This window comes from Phyllopteryx taeniolatus, chromosome 5 (assembly GCF_024500385.1).
Source record: "Phyllopteryx taeniolatus isolate TA_2022b chromosome 5, UOR_Ptae_1.2, whole genome shotgun sequence".
Lineage (NCBI taxonomy): Eukaryota > Metazoa > Chordata > Actinopteri > Syngnathiformes > Syngnathidae > Phyllopteryx > Phyllopteryx taeniolatus.
This window is the reverse complement of record NC_084506.1, coordinates 5,801,447-5,819,211: the sequence shown is the minus strand read 5'-3', so window position 1 is coordinate 5,819,211 and position 17,765 is coordinate 5,801,447. Positions and strand designations below refer to the sequence as shown.

At 41.6% G+C, this 17,765-nt stretch overlaps 1 protein-coding gene across 4 annotated transcripts; it reads left to right on the top strand.

Annotated features, from left to right (window-relative positions):
• Positions 1-1,603: 1,603 nt before the first annotated feature.
• Positions 1,604-17,331, top strand: hbp1 (HMG-box transcription factor 1). Of its 4 annotated transcripts, XR_009788470.1 has the most exons (13): positions 1,604-1,732; positions 3,122-3,277; positions 3,935-4,118; positions 4,613-4,733; positions 4,827-4,941; positions 6,130-6,266; positions 6,590-6,746; positions 6,820-6,964; positions 7,963-8,250; positions 8,372-8,513; positions 16,305-16,438; positions 16,510-16,896; positions 16,978-17,331. XR_009788470.1 is itself a non-coding variant. In XM_061772890.1 (12 exons), the coding sequence occupies exons 2-11, from the start codon at positions 3,205-3,207 to the stop codon at positions 16,416-16,418; spliced, it is 1,476 nt and encodes a 491-aa protein (XP_061628874.1). In that variant the 5' UTR covers positions 1,604-1,732; positions 3,122-3,204; the 3' UTR covers positions 16,419-16,438; positions 16,510-17,331. The 4 variants fall into 4 exon arrangements, 3 of the variants coding, with proteins under 3 accessions (XP_061628874.1, XP_061628875.1, XP_061628876.1); XM_061772890.1 differs by having other exon boundaries at positions 16,510-17,331; XM_061772891.1 differs by lacking the exons at positions 16,305-16,438; positions 16,510-16,896; positions 16,978-17,331 and adding an exon at positions 9,174-9,352.
• Positions 17,332-17,765: the final 434 nt, after the last annotated feature.

The window sequence follows — 17,765 nt, the reverse complement described above, 5'->3', positions numbered from 1 at the left end:
TTTTGTATTTATTTGTTTCGTGTGTTGTCCAAGCCCATTCGCTCTTCAGACAAGGCAGCTCAAAATGGAACTTTTGAACGTCAGTGATTTCGTGACAAAAATGTATTGTCAACAACACACACAATTAGAAAATATTGCACATGAAATGTGCAATATTTGTGTGTTGTGACAATTGTTGTCGAGATTGATGACTATGAAAGCAAAGGAACCACTGGGTTAAAAAATAAATAAAAAATTAGCGGGGTTATCTTATTTACGATGGTGCCGAAAAACAACCTAAAGATAAAGATATACAACTATCTGAAAAAAAATGCACAAAAGTATTTTTTTTTTTTTTTTTAAACTGGCAAAACCTGATCAAAAATCTGTTTGTTTGGTTTTTAAATCTGACAAAAACTACAACAGAATTGTACAAAACCTGACCAAAAAAATCGATACAATAATATTAAAACCTGACAAAATATGGCAAAAATCTGACAAAGACTTGGAAAAATTGTGCAAAAAAAAATACCGCATAAAAAATAAAAACCGTGAAAGATGTAAAAAAAAAAAAAAAAACCTGACAAACCTGAAAAAATCTGGCAAAAAAAGAACTGACAAAAATCTTGCAAAATCTGACTATATATGGGCAGACATATGACAAAAATATAAGTAATATGACGACATCCAATAAAAGAAAAAAAACTGACAGGGATCAAGCAAAAAAATTTAATAAATAAATAAAAACCCGAACAAAACTAGAACAAACCTTGGACAAAAGTCTGACAAAGTGTACGAGAAACTACTAAATCTGAAACAAAATTACAAATACTGAACATTAAAAAATTAATAAATAACTGGAAAAAAGGACAAATCTGACATAAGTCAGACAAAAATAAGCAAGTGTGTGTTGAATGAGAATTTGACAAAAATATGGCAAAAATCTGACATACCTTACAAAAATCAGGCAAAAAGTACCAACAAAACTTGGGCAAAAATATGAAAAAAGTTACAAATCCTGACAAAAATCTGGCAAAAATCTAACATGTCAAAAACTGATAAAATTCTGAAGAAAATTTTAATCGAAACACGAAATCTGACAAAGAAAAATACAAATATCAAACAAACAAAACATCCTGATCAAAATGCAGCAAAAATCTGACAGACGTGACAAAATTCAGGAAAAAAAAAAAAAAAAAAAAAAAAAAAAACTGACATGGTCACGTGGCACAAGAATGGTGGCTCATTTACCTCCATACTTGCTACTTTTTCATTTTGTCGTTTTATATTGATGGTCTTCTGTGTTTTTTCATACAATCCAACCAAGAAGTTCATTCATACTTTTCTCCATGAACTCGTACTCATTATAAGTATATATTTGTATCTCTTAACCGGCGAATGAGTACACTGTAATGTCGTGGAGTGTACCTGAGTACTTTAATCGTTTCTGTACTTGCAACATTGCTGATAAAAAAAAAAAAAAGGGGGGGACAAAAACAACAACTGGGTATATTGTTCATGTTATTAGCAGTCAGCTGTTAGTGGGCGGTAACAGGCGTGGACTTTCATCCAATCAGACTACGGTCAACAGAGCCCGCCCCGCCCTTCATGTTTTTTCCCAACCTCAGCGGCCAATCGAATCGCCGCGCGTGAGTGAGTGACAGTGCGGTTGTCCAATCGGACGCGTCGGTTTGAGACCCTCACCCGAGCCCTCGAGTGAATGCCACAGAGTTTCTCGATGGCGACAGCTCTGGTAAGTCAACGTTCGCCTACTTTTCTTCTCCTTCCCCGCGAAGAAATAAAGATCAAAAGTGATTTTCAACGGGAGAAATGCTTGGATTACGTCTTTATATCCCCGCCGAGATCAATCATTGAGGTTGTCAAACGGTTGTTGAACGTCGAACGGCAGCTTGGCCGTCGTTTTTTTTTTTTTTTTTTTTTTTCCTCTCCCTCTTTTTTTTTTTTTTTTTTTTTGTCGCTGACAGCAATCGCTCGGACCCGCTTGAAATGCTGCGTCCCGATGTCATTCGTCACGAGGAAGTGGGCCAGAGAGAGACAGAAAGACGGAGGTTGCGTCATGTCTCAACTTGTTGACATTCTTTTGTTTACAGTGGGGAGGGAAAAAAAAAAGAGAAAAAAAAAAAAAAAAAAAAAAAAAAAAAAAGAAAGCCATCCATAGAAGAAGCCCACTTTTCTTTTGTCCCGCGACACGAAATATTGTCGGTGACGTTTGGATGTGTGGCATTGTCGCGAGTGTTTCAAAAGGCACTTTGGCAGCAGTTTGTCGACAAGGCTGCGCAGTTGGGAATGAATGAGCTCTGGTGCGCATGCGCAAGGTGCCTCGCCAGTTTATAAACAAGGCCTGCGCGCGCACGGTCACGTGACCGGCCCTCCACGTTCACCGTGGGGATTGAAGGACAAAGGAATGCCCCCACCCCCACCCCCACCCCCCATCATATTTATACGTCGAATGTATTATGTAGACGTTTGTCAAATCCTCAAAAGTCCACAACATTAGGTACACCTGCGCAACACTGCAAAAACATAAAATCACATTAAAGGCGTCATTATTATTATTTTCTTAAAGTCATATCTATCTATCTTGAAATAGTATAACTTTAATCTAAAGACATGCAACATTTTATCTTGGAAATATGCAACTTTCTTCTCATAATATTCCAACTGTAATCTCAAAGCCATATGGCTCTTCATCTCGAAAATAACTTTTTTTTTTCCTCGGAAATATGACTTTATTCTGGAAAAGGTTTTTATTTTTTTATTATCTTTCTCTCAAATATTACAACTCAAACTAAAATATGACTATCTGAAAAATAACCAGCTTATCTTTTTTTTTCTCAAACGCAGATAATTTATGATATAAATATGCAACTATTTTCTAAAAAAAAGAATTCTCGCAATACTGCCGCTGATATAAAAATGAGACTACCTCATGAAATGATTTTAATCTTGAAAATAGATTTAAAAAAAAAAAATGGAAAATGTATGATTATCACGAAAATATGACATTTAGAAAAAAAATACAGCTTTGCATCTTAAAAATCACCCATTTTTTTTACGAGAGTAAGAAAACAACTTGAATCTTGTCGTGTATTTTTTTTATTTTGTTTTGTTTGTTTTGCAGGTAATGTGATGAGGATCAAGACGACGGAGTGAGTTGGCGCGTATCCTGCGAGTTAAAAAGGGAGTCGACGCAGCGTAGCGAGGATGGACGAGATGTACGATCCGCTCAAGTGTAACGAGGACCTGCCCTCCTCGCCCGGCTGCCACATGGACTACGGTAACGCACACGCCAAATCGCACTGGCGTGAACCGAGAACGATACGCTCCAATGGATGAAAATCCGACATGTAAAAAGACATTTTGTTACACTTTTACCTCTCCTGCTTGCTTTAATTAAACACATTTAAACTAATTAAAACGGACTTTTTTTTTTGTTTTAATTCCTTGGTGACCGTTTTCACTCTCTCGCTGTCAAGAAAATGGAGGCGATCATATAACATCACTTTCAGGGAAAACATTGTATATTAAAACGTTAAAACAAGCCATGCCATTTCTAACAAAAGCCTCGTAGCTTAATGCTAACATAAAATGCAAAAACGGAGCATCAACACGTACAAAACAGAACATTCAGCAAAAGAGAATGAAGCCTTTTCATTTTCTCTAACAAATGTATACTCGTTTAATGTTAACATATCATGCAAAACGCCATAGACAAGCTAACAGAAATGAGCATCGATGTTACGGTAAATATAAACCTTTATCCAACTGCTACGTGACCACACACGGCGCAGCAACACGTGCAAACAAAGCGTACGACCATACTCGCGAGTGCGCGACTAAATTTGATAGCTACTAAAAACCCATTCCCAAAGAAATACATTGGGATATCGTGCGGTTTTCTTGTATACCGATTTACTTCCTGCCGTGCGTGCAGATGACATGCCGGAGCTGCAGGCGGTGGAAGAGGACCGCCGCTCGCTCGGCTTGTTCCAGGTGGGCGCCGGAGTGTCGCACCAGGAGACGAGCGGCTCGGGCGACACCAACTGGCTCGCCGAGCTGGCCAACATCGCCACCAGTCTTCAGAGCCCGCTGCTGCTCAAAGATGCCCCACACAAGAGGTTCACATTACAGTTTTTTTGGGGGTCGGCGAGGGGGGGCTTGGAGTCAACAGTTTTTGGTCATTTTGTACAGTTTTGAATGTCTCGCCGTTGGTGGTGTTGTTCCTCAGCGGAGTCTTTTGGCAGTCGGCGAACTAGTTTAATGGCGCCTTAGCGCCACCTACTGTTGTTGTCCTTCCACCGCGAGGAAAGCAACGCGAATTTGCTGCCGCTATCTCGCGGGCGAGGGTCTGAAGCGCACTCGAATCGCAAGTCTTTGCTCGTATCTCAGGACACGGAAAACAACAACAACTCTGAAGTTGAGGCATTCGTATCGCAAGGCACGAACTGTCGTTTGTACGAAGACCTTTTTTTCAATTGCTTTTGCTTTTCTGTTGGCTCTCGTTAGCCTGCATGTGTACCTAACGAAGTGTCCAGTGTACACAGTAAGCACGCGGGACGGAGGAAATCGTTTCAACTTCTTGCCTTTGTTGTGGTCTTTCCTCGACGCGCAGATCATCTCCAGTCCACATCTTTGGCACCAGCAACAGTTTACATTCCTACGCCCGTCCTCCTCTGGCCAGCAGCGCGCCCAGCCCCTCCAGAGGTCACCTCCGGGAGCGCAGGCGTGTCAGGGTAACGAGCGGGCTCTTTTCACGGCGGCGGTCGAAGCCGAATAGTTTCCCCCCGCGCTCGTTAATGGCGGTTGTCATGACGATGTCACGGCAGGCCAGCAGCGAGTCCGAGTCCGGCGTTTTCTCCATGTCGTCGTCCTTCTCTGATGACGAAGACATGGCCTGGTCTCACGCGTGGCCCTCCACGGCCTGGCACTGCTTCCTGAAAGGTCGGTGGTTCGTCTCAACTTTATGAATATCTTTATGGAAAATATGTGTAACCCTTCCATATAAAATAATCATTCATTCATTCATTCATCTTCCATTCCGCTTCTCCTCACAAGGGTCGCGGGCTGCCGGAGCCTATCCCAGCTATCTTTTGACATTTTTTTCCCCCATTTTTTGTGAGTTTTTTGTTAGGTTTTTGTCAGATTTCTTTATTTTATATTTTACTTTTTTTTTTTTTGGTATTTTTGGGTAGACTTTGTCAGTTTTTTCTGTTCTGTTTTTTTTTTCTTCCGATTTGTGTTTGTCAAATTTCTGCCAAATCTTTGTCCAAGGTTTACCAGTTTGTCTATTTACTTTGCCAATTTTGCTTGTTTTTTGTCAGGATTTGGAAAGTTTAGTGAATTTTAGTCTTACTTCTGACCAAGTTTTTTTTTTTGCGTCAAAGTTTTTGTCAGCTATGTCAGCTTTTCCTTTGCCTGATTTTTGCCATATTGTGGTCAGTTGTTTTCCAGATTTTTGCGATTTGTCAGGCATTTATTTTTTTGGTCCAATTTTTGTGATGTTTTTGTCAGGTTATTTTTTAAACCATTGTTTAGGTCTATTTTTTGTCAGATGTAGTTTTTTCCCCCTTTTTGGTAGTAATTACTTCATCCAGTGCAGGGGTTTGGTTCAATGTTTTGTCTGCTTTTTGTTAGATTTTGTGAAGTTTTTAAAAAAAAAAGTGTCAGTTTTTTTTTTGTTGCCAGATAATGGTACAGATTTTGTCAGATTTAGGAAATTATTATTATTATTATTTTTTTTTTTGGGGTATGTTTTTATCAAATTTTTGTCCAAGGTATATCTGACCTATTTTTTCCCAAATTTTTGTCAGGGTATTCAGGTTTTCTCTTTTACATTTTTTTGCTATATTCTATAAGATTTGTATCTGTTTTTTTGTTTTTTTTTGGTCATCTTTGTCAGGTATTTTTTCCATGGTTTGTCAATGTTTGTCTAATTTACAATCCCTTTTTTTTTTTTGCCCAATTACTTACACCTTTGCGCAAACTACATTGCACGCCGTTCGTAACCACATATTTCGGGACCGTCATAAAGCCCCTGTATATGAATATAAATGTATTTTAAAGTACACTTCATGACACTTTGAATGTGTGTGTATTCTCCCCACAATCTGGTGGACGCGTGTGTTGCAGGAACCCGTCTTCGCTTCCATCGCGGTCCAAACGTGGAGTGGCAGGAGGCCGACGAGCTCGGGGATTCCGATGAAGATTCTGACGATGACAGCATGATGCCGTCCTCCTCCTCCTCCTCCTCTTCCTCCTCACTTAAGGTTGGATTGGATTTTTTTTATTAAATAAAGACAATGTTTCTTTCTGGGGAAAAAATATTCGGCAGATTTTTTTTTGTGCATTTTTTCAGATTTGTATCAATTTGTGTTTTTTTTTTTGTTTGTTTTTTTTTTGTCCATTTTTTGTTAGTTATTTGCCAGATTTTTTTGGGTCCAAGGGTTGCCAGTTTTTGACTTATTTATTTTCCCTTTTTGTCCAATTCTTGTCAGCTTTTAGTCATGCTTTTTTTTTTTTCAGTTTTATAGCTTTTAAGTAAGTAGTTGTGTTAGAGAAGTTTGATTGGTCCTTTTCCCCACAATTTTAGAGATTTGGCTGCGAGGGGTTGAAGCTGATAAGCCACGAAGAGACGTTGTCCTACAGCCAGGCAGTTCTTAAACTCACCTTTGACCCCGGCTACCCCGACGACGGCCTTTTAACCGCCGAATGCCGATTGGACCATCCCTTTTTTGTCCGAAGTAAAGGTACAGGACCCGACGGCTAAAGTCTGGAACGTGTTTTTGAAATGATTGTACTGCACGTCCGTTGCGTTGTCAGGGTGGGCCTCCTTTTACCCGAGCCTCACCGTGGTGCATCATGGGATTCCATGCTACGAGATGCAGCTGGGCGACACGTGCCTGCCGCCAAACCACCCCGATGCCATTAAATGCGACGATTCTGTCGTTTTTGATACATTTCGAAGGTACGTACCGGCGGAGTTTGCATGATCGCTACTTACGACGGCGTTCCCGAAACTCACTCGCAGCGCCCCCTGGAGAGTGAGAAAGAATTAGCCGATCGACGCGAAATTGCCCAGACGTGTCTATCATAACACGACGCAGGAAAAAGTCTCAAGGAGCCGTTTGTGAAAGTGGACAGGAATTCAGCCATTTTGGGCAAATTCCTGGGCTTGTACTTCCATCAACTACTACTGGAGCAGCGATTCACAGACGGTTTGTCTGCAGATATCACAAGATAGCAGACTCGTGTCGAAATAAAATTCACCTCACTTCAACATGCTGCCACCAGATGGCGCCAAAGGAAATACTCTTATTGCTTTGGCCTGAGCACAAAAGGGTGGGCTGCAAAAAAAGAATGGGGAAATAGGCGAATTTGGGAATGCCGCACTGCAAATATTACAGGGCTTGCATGTACATAGTTTTTGACACTTTCGCTTTGCTGGTGTGTTGTGAGAGATTTCTCATGTAAACAATACTGCAAAGGTTGGGAAACTGCACTTGAGAATTCACTCGAATGAGCCCAAACTGGGGAAAAAAGGATAGCTGCAGCTATCGGATAGTTTTAGTGTCGAGTATTATCGCGACTACCCCATCAATTAATAGGATCAAAATAGATTTTGCATTATTAAACAATAACATGCATGAGAGGTATTATTTTTGTCCATTTAGCGCCACTATCCTCATGCGCTACTGTAGTATCTGTGACTTTTGAGTGTGTATGGCTTTAAAAAGGCGGGGCCAAGCCTGGAGAGCGACGCGGGCCTCAGCGAATGAGAGTGTTATTAATTAGCGTATGAAGTGGTCGTATTAGTGGATTCATTTGATTTCGTTGCAGCCCTATCAAAAAAAAAAATCCAACTTCTATCCGTCCGTTTTCTTCTGTCAGGGTCGTTTGAAAGTCCAAATCTGGCTCGATTAGGAAATAGCTCACGAGGGGCAAATGTGAATTTGTGTGTCGCAGCTACGACTTCACCCCGCTGGACTCGTCCGCCGTGTACGTCCTGAGCAGCATGGCCCGCCAGCGCCGGACCTGCCTGTCCGGCTGCGGCGCCGCCAGTCCGGACTGCGACAAACTGGAGCGCTCCGGCTCCCCGCAGTCGGCGGGCGGCAGGTCGGGCAGGGGGCAGGCGCCGGGGGCCGGCGGCGGCGCCGCGCCCACCAGATGCAAGCGGCCCATGAACGCCTTCATGCTGTTCGCCAAGAAGTACCGAGTGGAGTACACGCAGATGTATCCGGGGAAAGACAACAGGTGCGTCTTTGATTCATCTACGATTTTCTGTATGCTATTGTATGTTTCTACAGTATAGATCGTAACCTTTATGTGGCCAATGAGTACGTGAACATCTCGAGCCCGGCCTCTCCTTTTCCAGAGCCATTAGTGTCATCCTGGGCGACAAGTGGAAGAAGATGAAGAGCGAGGAGCGGCGGCTGTACACCACGGAGGCCAAGGCTCTGGCCGAGGAGCAGAAGCGCCTCAATCCCGACTGCTGGAAGCGGAAAAGAACCAACTCGGTAAGCGCGCCCGACCAAATTCCGTAGCACTGCGGCGGTACGTTGATTTAGCCGGGGCCCCAGACGACAAGGCGAGGAGAGCCACGGTAGTCGTCAAAATTAGCACTCGATAATATTGTACTGCGTTGAAAGAAACTTTTTTTTTTTCCCCACATTTTTGTGCTGCAATTCAATGGACACCGTGTTGCTCCTTTTAGCGTGCGTGCCTTGGCCACCACATTTTTCAATGTAGTTTTTTTCTTTTTGCAGGGAACCAACCCTCAAATCACCCATTGGTGGTTTATCCCCGCTTATTCAATATTTTTTGGGGAGTTAAAAAATCAATCAATCAATCAATCAAATCAAACGCAATTATAATGGGCGTCAATTATCCGCGGATTTTTGCTATTCACGGTCCGGCCTGGTCCTTATCGCCCTGCGAGTCTTGTCTTCAAATATCCGTTGTTTAAAGGTTTATAGCACTGCAACGCTGATGCTTTTTTTTTTTTTTTTCCCCCCCATCTATGGAGTTTTGCATTTGCATTTTTTAGCATTAAGCTAGCGGCGAGTCATAAGGCAAATGTTTGAAATACACAGCGTGTAATTCTCTTTGTCCCATGTGTCGTTTGGCTGTAAGCCTTCAACAGCTTGAAGCTTCTTTTTTTTTTTTTTTTTTTGCAGAAACGTTCTGTGCCAAAGTGCGTGAGAAACTTTTAAATCGGTCACTCATATTTGTCGTAGAATTAAAAAGGTGAGAAAGAAAAGGTGTTGGCTTTTTGGGGACAGGAATGGCATTTCGATTCATTTCAATTTGCGTGTATTCGTGTGCGTGTCTGACGCTGGCTTCCTGTCCCGTCATCTCAACAGGGTTCCCAGCAGCCTTAAAAAGAATCCACCTGCGCGGACGCCTCGCTCTTTTTCGCTCTCCTGTACTCTCGACAGCCGACGGCGAGGGGGGCCGACCTCACCAGCTTTTGTAACCTTTATACAGAAGGAGAAAAGCCCGTTTCGTCACTAACCAAGTGCGTGTATTTTCATACTCTATCGCTAATGCAAAGGACTTTGTATTCCTCTTTTGGTAGGAACGAACCTCCTCGTTTTATTTCATACGGAAATTGAGCCTGTGGTGCTATGTATGCTTCAGTGCAGCAAAAGTCAACACACCTATTTATAATTGTATAAAAGGAGATCTCGTGGAGACGTTTCTCACTCAGCTGTCGGCGATATTTTCAGTATATTGCACAGAAATGCTAATAACCCTTTCATAGCTTTTCATCGTGCTTGATACAGTCAAGCTTATCAAATCTCCCTGGGATGTGTAGCCAACTCAGTCTTAATAGACTTCTGCCATACGTTGATCCGTGATCAGTTTACACTCAAGTCACCGAGCACTTCAGGCCTTTTCGCTGCCAGTGTTCATTCCTATTGCACTTTATATCACGATATAAATATGTAATCTTGAGCTATACGGCCTTTGTATTCTCGTGCAGGAATCTCATTTGTGTAGCGCAGCTTATTTTTGTTTTTTTTTTGCGCCGTGGCCCAGCGAGCCAAACGGCCACGCTCTTGCTTTCAGGTTGCAACAATGTTCATAATGTACAGGTTTCACAGCCCACAATTGCACAGAATATCCTTGTATCATATTATAAATACTTTTTTTTTTTTTAAACTCATATCGTCTCTGCTGTGTGTTTTTGTGCTTTCCCGTGAGTTCCTCTCATTCTCTGTTTGTTGTGTTCGTTAGTCACCACAAGGAGACGAATTTTGAATTACAAATGCATAATCTATTGGTATTATTTTTCTTTATGCCATTAAAGATACAGAAATACATCATACTCACTGGAGATTGTCAATGAGATGTATAAGATTGTGGTTATTAATGTGTGACCATTCGGACGACGTGAAATGCAGGCGTCCAACAAAAATGTTATTTTCGTTACAAAATGTTGGAAATATACGAATACAATTTCATGGAACGCATATTAGAATTTAGGTTTTAAATGTAGCTCTTCCTTGCATCAAACTATCATTCACTTTGCAACAGGCAGAGGGCGCACACACTTCAATTTCCATGCTCAAGTCAAGTAATTGATATCAGACGACTGCACTTGTTAGTGAGATCAATACCATCAATCATCACTTTGCACCCAATCAAAAGTTGCCAACTTGCCAGCTTCCATCACAGCTCTGAAAATAGCAACACGCGAAGTCTGCGAGGGCGAGAGTCACGGGTCTGTGCATCTCATGAAAAAAACAAAACAATGATCAACACCCCGGGAGCCTTTCGAGCGCACAAATCTAATTATAGCCCATATCGGAAACACAGCGCTCCCCAAATGAACCCTCTTGAATACTTTATGGACTGTTTGAGGCGCTGCACCACTGCCCGTGACTATTTGTAATCCATATCCAGTTCCCTTGTGTCACGTGGGAAGAGACCCACAGACCACCTCCTTAGGGACATCCATCTATTTTCTATGAAAGTGACACAGAATTTAAAAAAAAATAAAAATGAAAATAATGATAATAATTACACTATTAAAATGACCAGAAAAAACAATAAAATATAAACACAGGACGTAGCACGCTGAATACATAATTGAGCTGACCATTGAACACAAAAGTTTGTCTAAAATTGTTTTTATTTTATTTTTTTTTTAGCCGCAATGTTGCAGGTAGTGTGCATTATAAATATACACGTGGGAGGATTGTTGGTAATGAAAGAAAAAACCCGCAGTGGTCACAAAAAAAAAAAGAACTTGAATCTGACAGAAATATTAATACATAAAAATGGTATGAAAATGAGCCAATGAAAATCAGGCATTGTTTTTGAATTCCATTGAACCACAATGGAATTCTTTTTTAAAAAACTAAACTTGTGAAACTGGCCTGGACAAAAATGTGGGCCAAAAGTTGTATTGTGAGAAAAAGAAAGTTGTACCATTACAATAAATAATAATTTAAAAAACAATTTAATGACATAAAGAGTCAGAATTTTAGATGATTAATTTGTAATATGGAGGGAATTTTTTTTTCAATATTACAATTAAAAAAAAAACACCTCAACTTTACAATAAACAATGTTACGCACAGTCAGAATATTGCAACAATAAAGCTACAATACAGGAGGACAAAAGTGGTAATATTACAATAAGAAAAAAAAATTCACATGAAAAACAGTGACTTTTACGTGACTAAATTTGTAATATTACCAAAAAAAAAAGAAAAAAGGCCAATATTACAAGAAAAAAGGCTCAATTTTATAAGAAAACAGTGTTAATATTCTGGGGGGATTCTTGAGTATTACAAAAAAAAAGTTAGCAACGATTACGCATGTGTAGCTAATATTCTGGTGGATGAGTACTGTTATTTGGAAGAACATTTGGCTCACAGCAGTCTCAATAGCTTTCCTGAGTCATTCATTATTCATGATCAGAAGCCCACATACTCGCCAACAAGCTCAGCTTTCATTTTACTTGCAGGATCAAAAATATGTTAACGCGGTTTACAATAACTGTCACATCTATGCTCATTTATGTTAGCCTTTCTATGGCATTTCACATTATACAGTTTGCTAGCATTGAGCTAGCGGAATTTTTTTCTTCAAATATATATATATATATATATATATATATATATATATATTTTTTTTTTTCTTCAATTAAAATGAACGGAAAATGAAAAAATGAAAATGTATTTTAATGTAGCTGCTGTTTCAAGGTTAAGAATTACCATAAGATCAATGCTAATTTCCGTGCTACTGTATTTCACATGACATGCTAGCATGAAGCTAACACACTGTTGTAATTATATGGCTGGATTTCTTAAATGTGAACATTTTAGTTTGAATATACATGTTTTAGTGTCTTTTCTTTTATGAATCAATTTCACAGTCAACTTCAACTGGGAGTGACAAACAAACAGCTTGACGCAAGCACTCATTTGGAGAACTTTGCGAGCCAGTCTTTTTGTTTGTTTGTTTGTTTACTCAAAGTGATGTTATACAGTAGTTTCCCATTTCTTGGCAGCGACAGCGAGAACGGGTGCTAAGGAATAGTTTAAAAAAGGATGTTTGAATAAGTTGAAGTGTGTTTAAAGCGCGGCGGAGGGATATCCTCCCCCCGGCCCCCCGCCCCGTGGGTTCACTGTAGTCCGAAAGCAGTGTGAGGTTAACTAGGCCACGTTTTGCCATCGGGTTGCGTGTAAATATGCTGCAAACTATATTTAGCATCTTCTCATTAGCGATGCCGTAACGAGACGGTTTGGACCCCCCCCCCCCCCCCCCCCCCCCGACGGTAATAAATGATGTTGGCATTTTGCAAATTCATTTATTGAACCGTGCGCTCATCGCTGCGTGTTAACCGACGGCGGCGTCTGACTTGACCTTTGTGTTCATTAAAATCCCTCGGACGTGATCACTGCCGGGAGAAAAATTGGATACAATGATTGGTTAATCTTGGAAAATAAGTTTGTTTTTGGAAGAAGACAAATTGAATTGCGGAAAATCTGTTTTCCAAAGAGCTTACCCTCGCCGAGGTCACGGGTGACACACGCAGGAGGGCCTTAAGTCGAGATTCAAACCCAGAATCTCTCGACGGCGAACCAGATCCGTTGACCGTATATACCCCACCTTGCCGCCAGTAGAAGGACGTAAAGATCAGAATAAAAAGGTATACGGGCTAGTGGTTAGACAGTCTGCTTCACATTTCTGAGGTTCTGGATTTGAATCCGATCTCCGGCCTTCCTGTGTGGAGGTGGCCTGTTCTCCCAGTGCTTGCGTGGGTTTTCTCCAGGTCAATTAGGTGGCTGATTTAGACTGCCTTGTAATCTATCTTATTGCGTAACCTATTTCAAATTTGATTGACATTTTTAGGGGTGCCAATTTGGATGTTTGTTTGAAATAAAACGTAGGAATCTACGATAAAACTAACTCAAATATTTTTTTTCACACACACGCAGTCACACACATTAGTGTTACTCTTTATCCCAAATATCATTTTGTTTATTTTCTTTACAAAAACAAAACAGAATTTAGTTTCAATTCACACTTTAGTCATGTCCCTGGATTTTCACCTCTGCAGGCCACAGGAAAGCCAAAAGTAAGTCGTTACTCATTTATTTTTCTATGTATTGGATGAAAAAAAGGATACCGAAATGATTGAATTTGATTTTATTTTTTGTAACTTTAATGTCAGCTGGGGTAGGCTCATGCTCACCTGGACCCTAATGAGGACAAGCGCCATAAAAAAGATGGCTGGACGATGATTATCACCCCAAAACAATTTTTTTAGAACGACTACTACTACTCGTAGTTACTTACCCAAAAACTCATCTGGTTGCTGCTTTTTGTTTACGATGCCATAAGATGGCGCCAAAGTTTTGTGTAATAGAAAAGTCGTGCTTTGGTGCCACCTTGTGGCACCTATAGGCAATTATGAAAGAGGTTCGTCAACGACACAGTGAGAGTAGTAGTGACATTTACTGTCCCCCCGCCAACAATGGGGAGATTACTGTAATCCACGAGAGTCATTTTATCAGTATTTCCTCGCTACGTTTTTCAACGAGTGCCCTCGAATGACTCTTTTCCCTTTGAAGAAAAATGGCTGGATAGAGGAGTAAAAAAGGGGGATGAGTAAAAGGAACAATGAGAGCGGAAGGCGCGAAAGTGAGCCGGGGAGATGATAGCTGTTGGCTGCCTCCGAAATCACAAGCTGCACCTCAATCAAGACTCCCAAATTACCAGCACTTAAGCAGTAATTGAGCGAGACAGCCAGCAGCCGGGCGCTCGCACGCACGCACGCACATACGCACGTGTGTGGGTAATATAACGAGTGTAACATTTCCTATAGCTTTCGTAATACGCAAAATGGCTTTCTGGTGGCCGAATGGAGCTATTTAATCGCCTTCAATGCGGAAGGATCTGTGTGGTTACCGGGAAGTCATGCGGTCAGGCAATGTTTTGTCACCGCTCTCTTGTCATCGTTCCATGTTTCTTATTTTTGTTGCTCTATGAGCCTCGCTCTTTGTTTTTGTCACAATGGACTCCTTTTGGATCGTTGCTTTGATTTGGAAGAAAACTGAACAAGACCAAAAGGAGCGTCCAGACTTTTATTTTCACCGACGAAGTTGTAGACACGAGGGAACGATTGACAGGAGCGTCGAACTAAAAGGCTTTATTGATTACGAAGCTTCAGATGGCGTTCTTACATAGTTGCCGGGTTATTGGGGACAGCGAAAAAGGTTGCTTCACAAGGAGTTGAAATGACAGTCAAGGTTTTGGCCAGCAGGGGGTGGTTGTGTGCACGGGAATCCTGGACAAATGACCCTCGAATGAACCTACGGCGCAAAGCTGCATTTTGTTTCCATGTTTGCTGCTAAATTCCCATCAACTTCAAGGCAGCGACACGGACGTAGTGAGTCATCGTCAATGCACCTGATAATGACTCCACTGTGACGCATAACTGCGTTGATACTTAATGATCACATTAGCGTTGCGCTGTTTTCGCCACCTTGTAACGACACAATGTCCCTGACATGCGCCACTGATCATGTAGTTGTCACACTGTGTTTTAACCACCTCATCAGGACCTGACTCCGATGCATAACCGTGTTGATACTTTATGATCACGTTAGCATCACGCTGTGTTTGCGCCACATCATAAAGACTGGACCCTGACATGTAAGAGTGCTGCTACTCGATGATGACGTTGTAGTCGCCCACCCTGTAAGGACTCAACAATAGCACGTTACGCTACGGTAAGTAGTGGTAGTAGGCTCAGTTTGCAGCGAACGCAAACAGCGGTCATCGGAAAGACATTGCAGCGAAGATCTGCTAGGCTGAACTCCCGATTTTCTCCTCACTTTGATCTTCTCTCCAGAAGCAGCAGGATGAAGTCCAAATTCCGGTTGCGACTGCTGCTCCTATACATGATCTTGTTCCCAACAGGTAACGACTCAACTTTGGAAACTTGATCAACGTGAGCGGGCAGACGTTTGGGTGAGAAAAATCAAATTTGAAGGGATGCAACTGGAAGTGTCATTGGAAATGACACAATGGAAGCCGGCAAGCGCATAAAAGCCGTGCTTTGATTGTATTGAGGCAAATAATTAAAAAAATAATGCATTTATTGTTTTTAGTTGAAAATGTAATAGCCCTGTAACTATCTTGACAATTTATATTTCTGATCACTGTCAAAATTATCATCATAATCATCCATCAATAGCAGGTATGCAATCATTTATTTTGTTGAGGCACATAATAGGTGAATGCAATAATCCTGTAATTTTTGTTTACAATTTTATAAAATTGCTCATCTCCAATAAGAATAATGTAGTGAAGAATAGACTAGACAGAGAATAAACAAAGCGCCCGAATGTTTCTAACTGGTGAAGACAGAAATGTAATGAGTTACTTCAAACTTCACAGAAAACAGGAATAATGGTGAATTAAGGACATTTAAGGTTTCTAACGTGAATGTCAACCGAATTGTAAAATTGAAACATTGTTAAACGGATTTCCCAGCAATGTAATCTGAAAAGAATTAAGTATTTCCTGAAACAATATAGAGAAAAAACGATTTGGTTGGACTTCAGATAAATTCACACACCCGATTTCCGGGTACCAAAAAAATGGGAAGAAAATGGTGTCCGTTTTTCTGTATTTAGTAACAGACCTGTAATAAATAAATGTAATAGTCCTGCTATTCTTTGTACAATTTATACATTTTGAGTCCGTTTTTACAGCGGATCTGTTTTGCTCTTCCTGCGCGACCTGGAAAGTCAACACAAGTCTCAACTTGTTTTGTGTCTTAGATCAGCACAGGGATTGGAATGCTACACATTCTAAACAAACTAGAACTGCAAAAAGCCGCTGGCGAAGGAGAGACGGAGACAACTGGCCGCAAAAGCAAGGAAGCGTGTGACTGAATGTTTCACTGGAAGAAAGGGTAGGCTTTGCTCCACCCGATGCCTGCTGATGGGACAGCTCAAAATGTTTCTTTTTAATGATGCCTGACAGATGCCGATGCAACCATGATAACCAGGACGGGCTGCGAAACGACTGCCGGGAAATGTGCCAAAAACAGCGTCACCTGCTGTGCCGCAGACATTTGTATTGCAGCCGCTACGACTCGAAACCCAGCAAAAGAGACTCGTAAGAACGATGGCGATACAGCCAGAAATAAGAATGACAACAGCGAGTAGGACGAGAAGCCTGCTCCCGAGGCCGAGCAAGCCTTCTTGTGAAAGGAATTCAACGAGGAATCTTTTGTGGCTCAGATTTGAAATGCTACAAATGCGCTGGTGGAAGAGGCCTGCAAGATTTGTCAGGCACTCGAAAGACGTGCCCACAAGGCAGCGGTGTGAAGGATGTACACAAAAGAACAAACAAAACAAAAAAAAAACAGTAGGTTTGGCGTGACCCGATGCCTGGAGATCAGGTAACCCAATGCCTCCTTAAAATCTTTCTTTTTATGACTCCTTACAGATGATGGAAAGATCACCAAGGTGACAGAATGTAAAGACAAAGTCAATTGTTGCGATGACCGAGACTTGTGTAACGCGGCCAAGCCGACTGCGCGGGCGTCCTGCTCCCGACAAACCGACGGCGCGGGCGACCTACTCCCGCTGGCGGCAGTCACCGTCTCCGTCTTCCTTGGTGCTCTTTGCGTGAGCGAGCCCGACGACGGCCGACGCCTTCCTACAGTGATTTCATGCTCGCCGTTTCCTCCTCTTCATCCATCTGCTATCCTATATTTCTCACGCTAACCTTTGACCTGTGTTCAGCATTTTCATGTATGAAGTGTTCTCAATAAAGTCAAAAGAAAGTCTTGACAATTGATTTCGGGGAGAACAAGTAAATGCTCCTGCACTAGACAAACTCAAGCACATAAAGACACCAAAAACACACACACTCAGATGCACACCCACAAAGTCACACACGTTGCAAACAGGCACTCAATATACACACGCCCTACAGACGTACACATCCAGTAATGTGATGATGTCGTTGCTTGAATTCTATTGAACAAGCTGGTCAAAAACTCGCCCAGCCACCTCTCCTAGATGCTTCCACACCTCCACAGGAATGTCGTCAGGGCCAGGTGCCTTTCCATATTTCATCCGGTTTAATGCCTTTCTCACTTCCCCCTTACTAATCACTGCCACTTCCTGGTCCACCGCACTTGCCTCTTCGACTCTACCTCCTCTCTCATTTTCCTCATTCATCAACTCCTCGAAGTATTCTTTCCATCAGTCAACATATTTCCATCTCTA

Bases quoted from the DNA above. Each gene is read 5' to 3' on its own strand.
- hbp1 (XM_061772890.1), top strand. From the start codon at position 3,205: ATGGACGAGATGTACGATCCGCTCAAGTGTAACGAGGACCTGCCCTCC. The intron at 3,278-3,934 runs GTAACGCACACG...CCGTGCGTGCAG, and splicing joins CGGCTGCCACATGGACTACG to ATGACATGCCGGAGCTGCAG. The intron at 6,267-6,589 runs GTTGGATTGGAT...CCACAATTTTAG, and splicing joins CCTCTTCCTCCTCACTTAAG to AGATTTGGCTGCGAGGGGTT.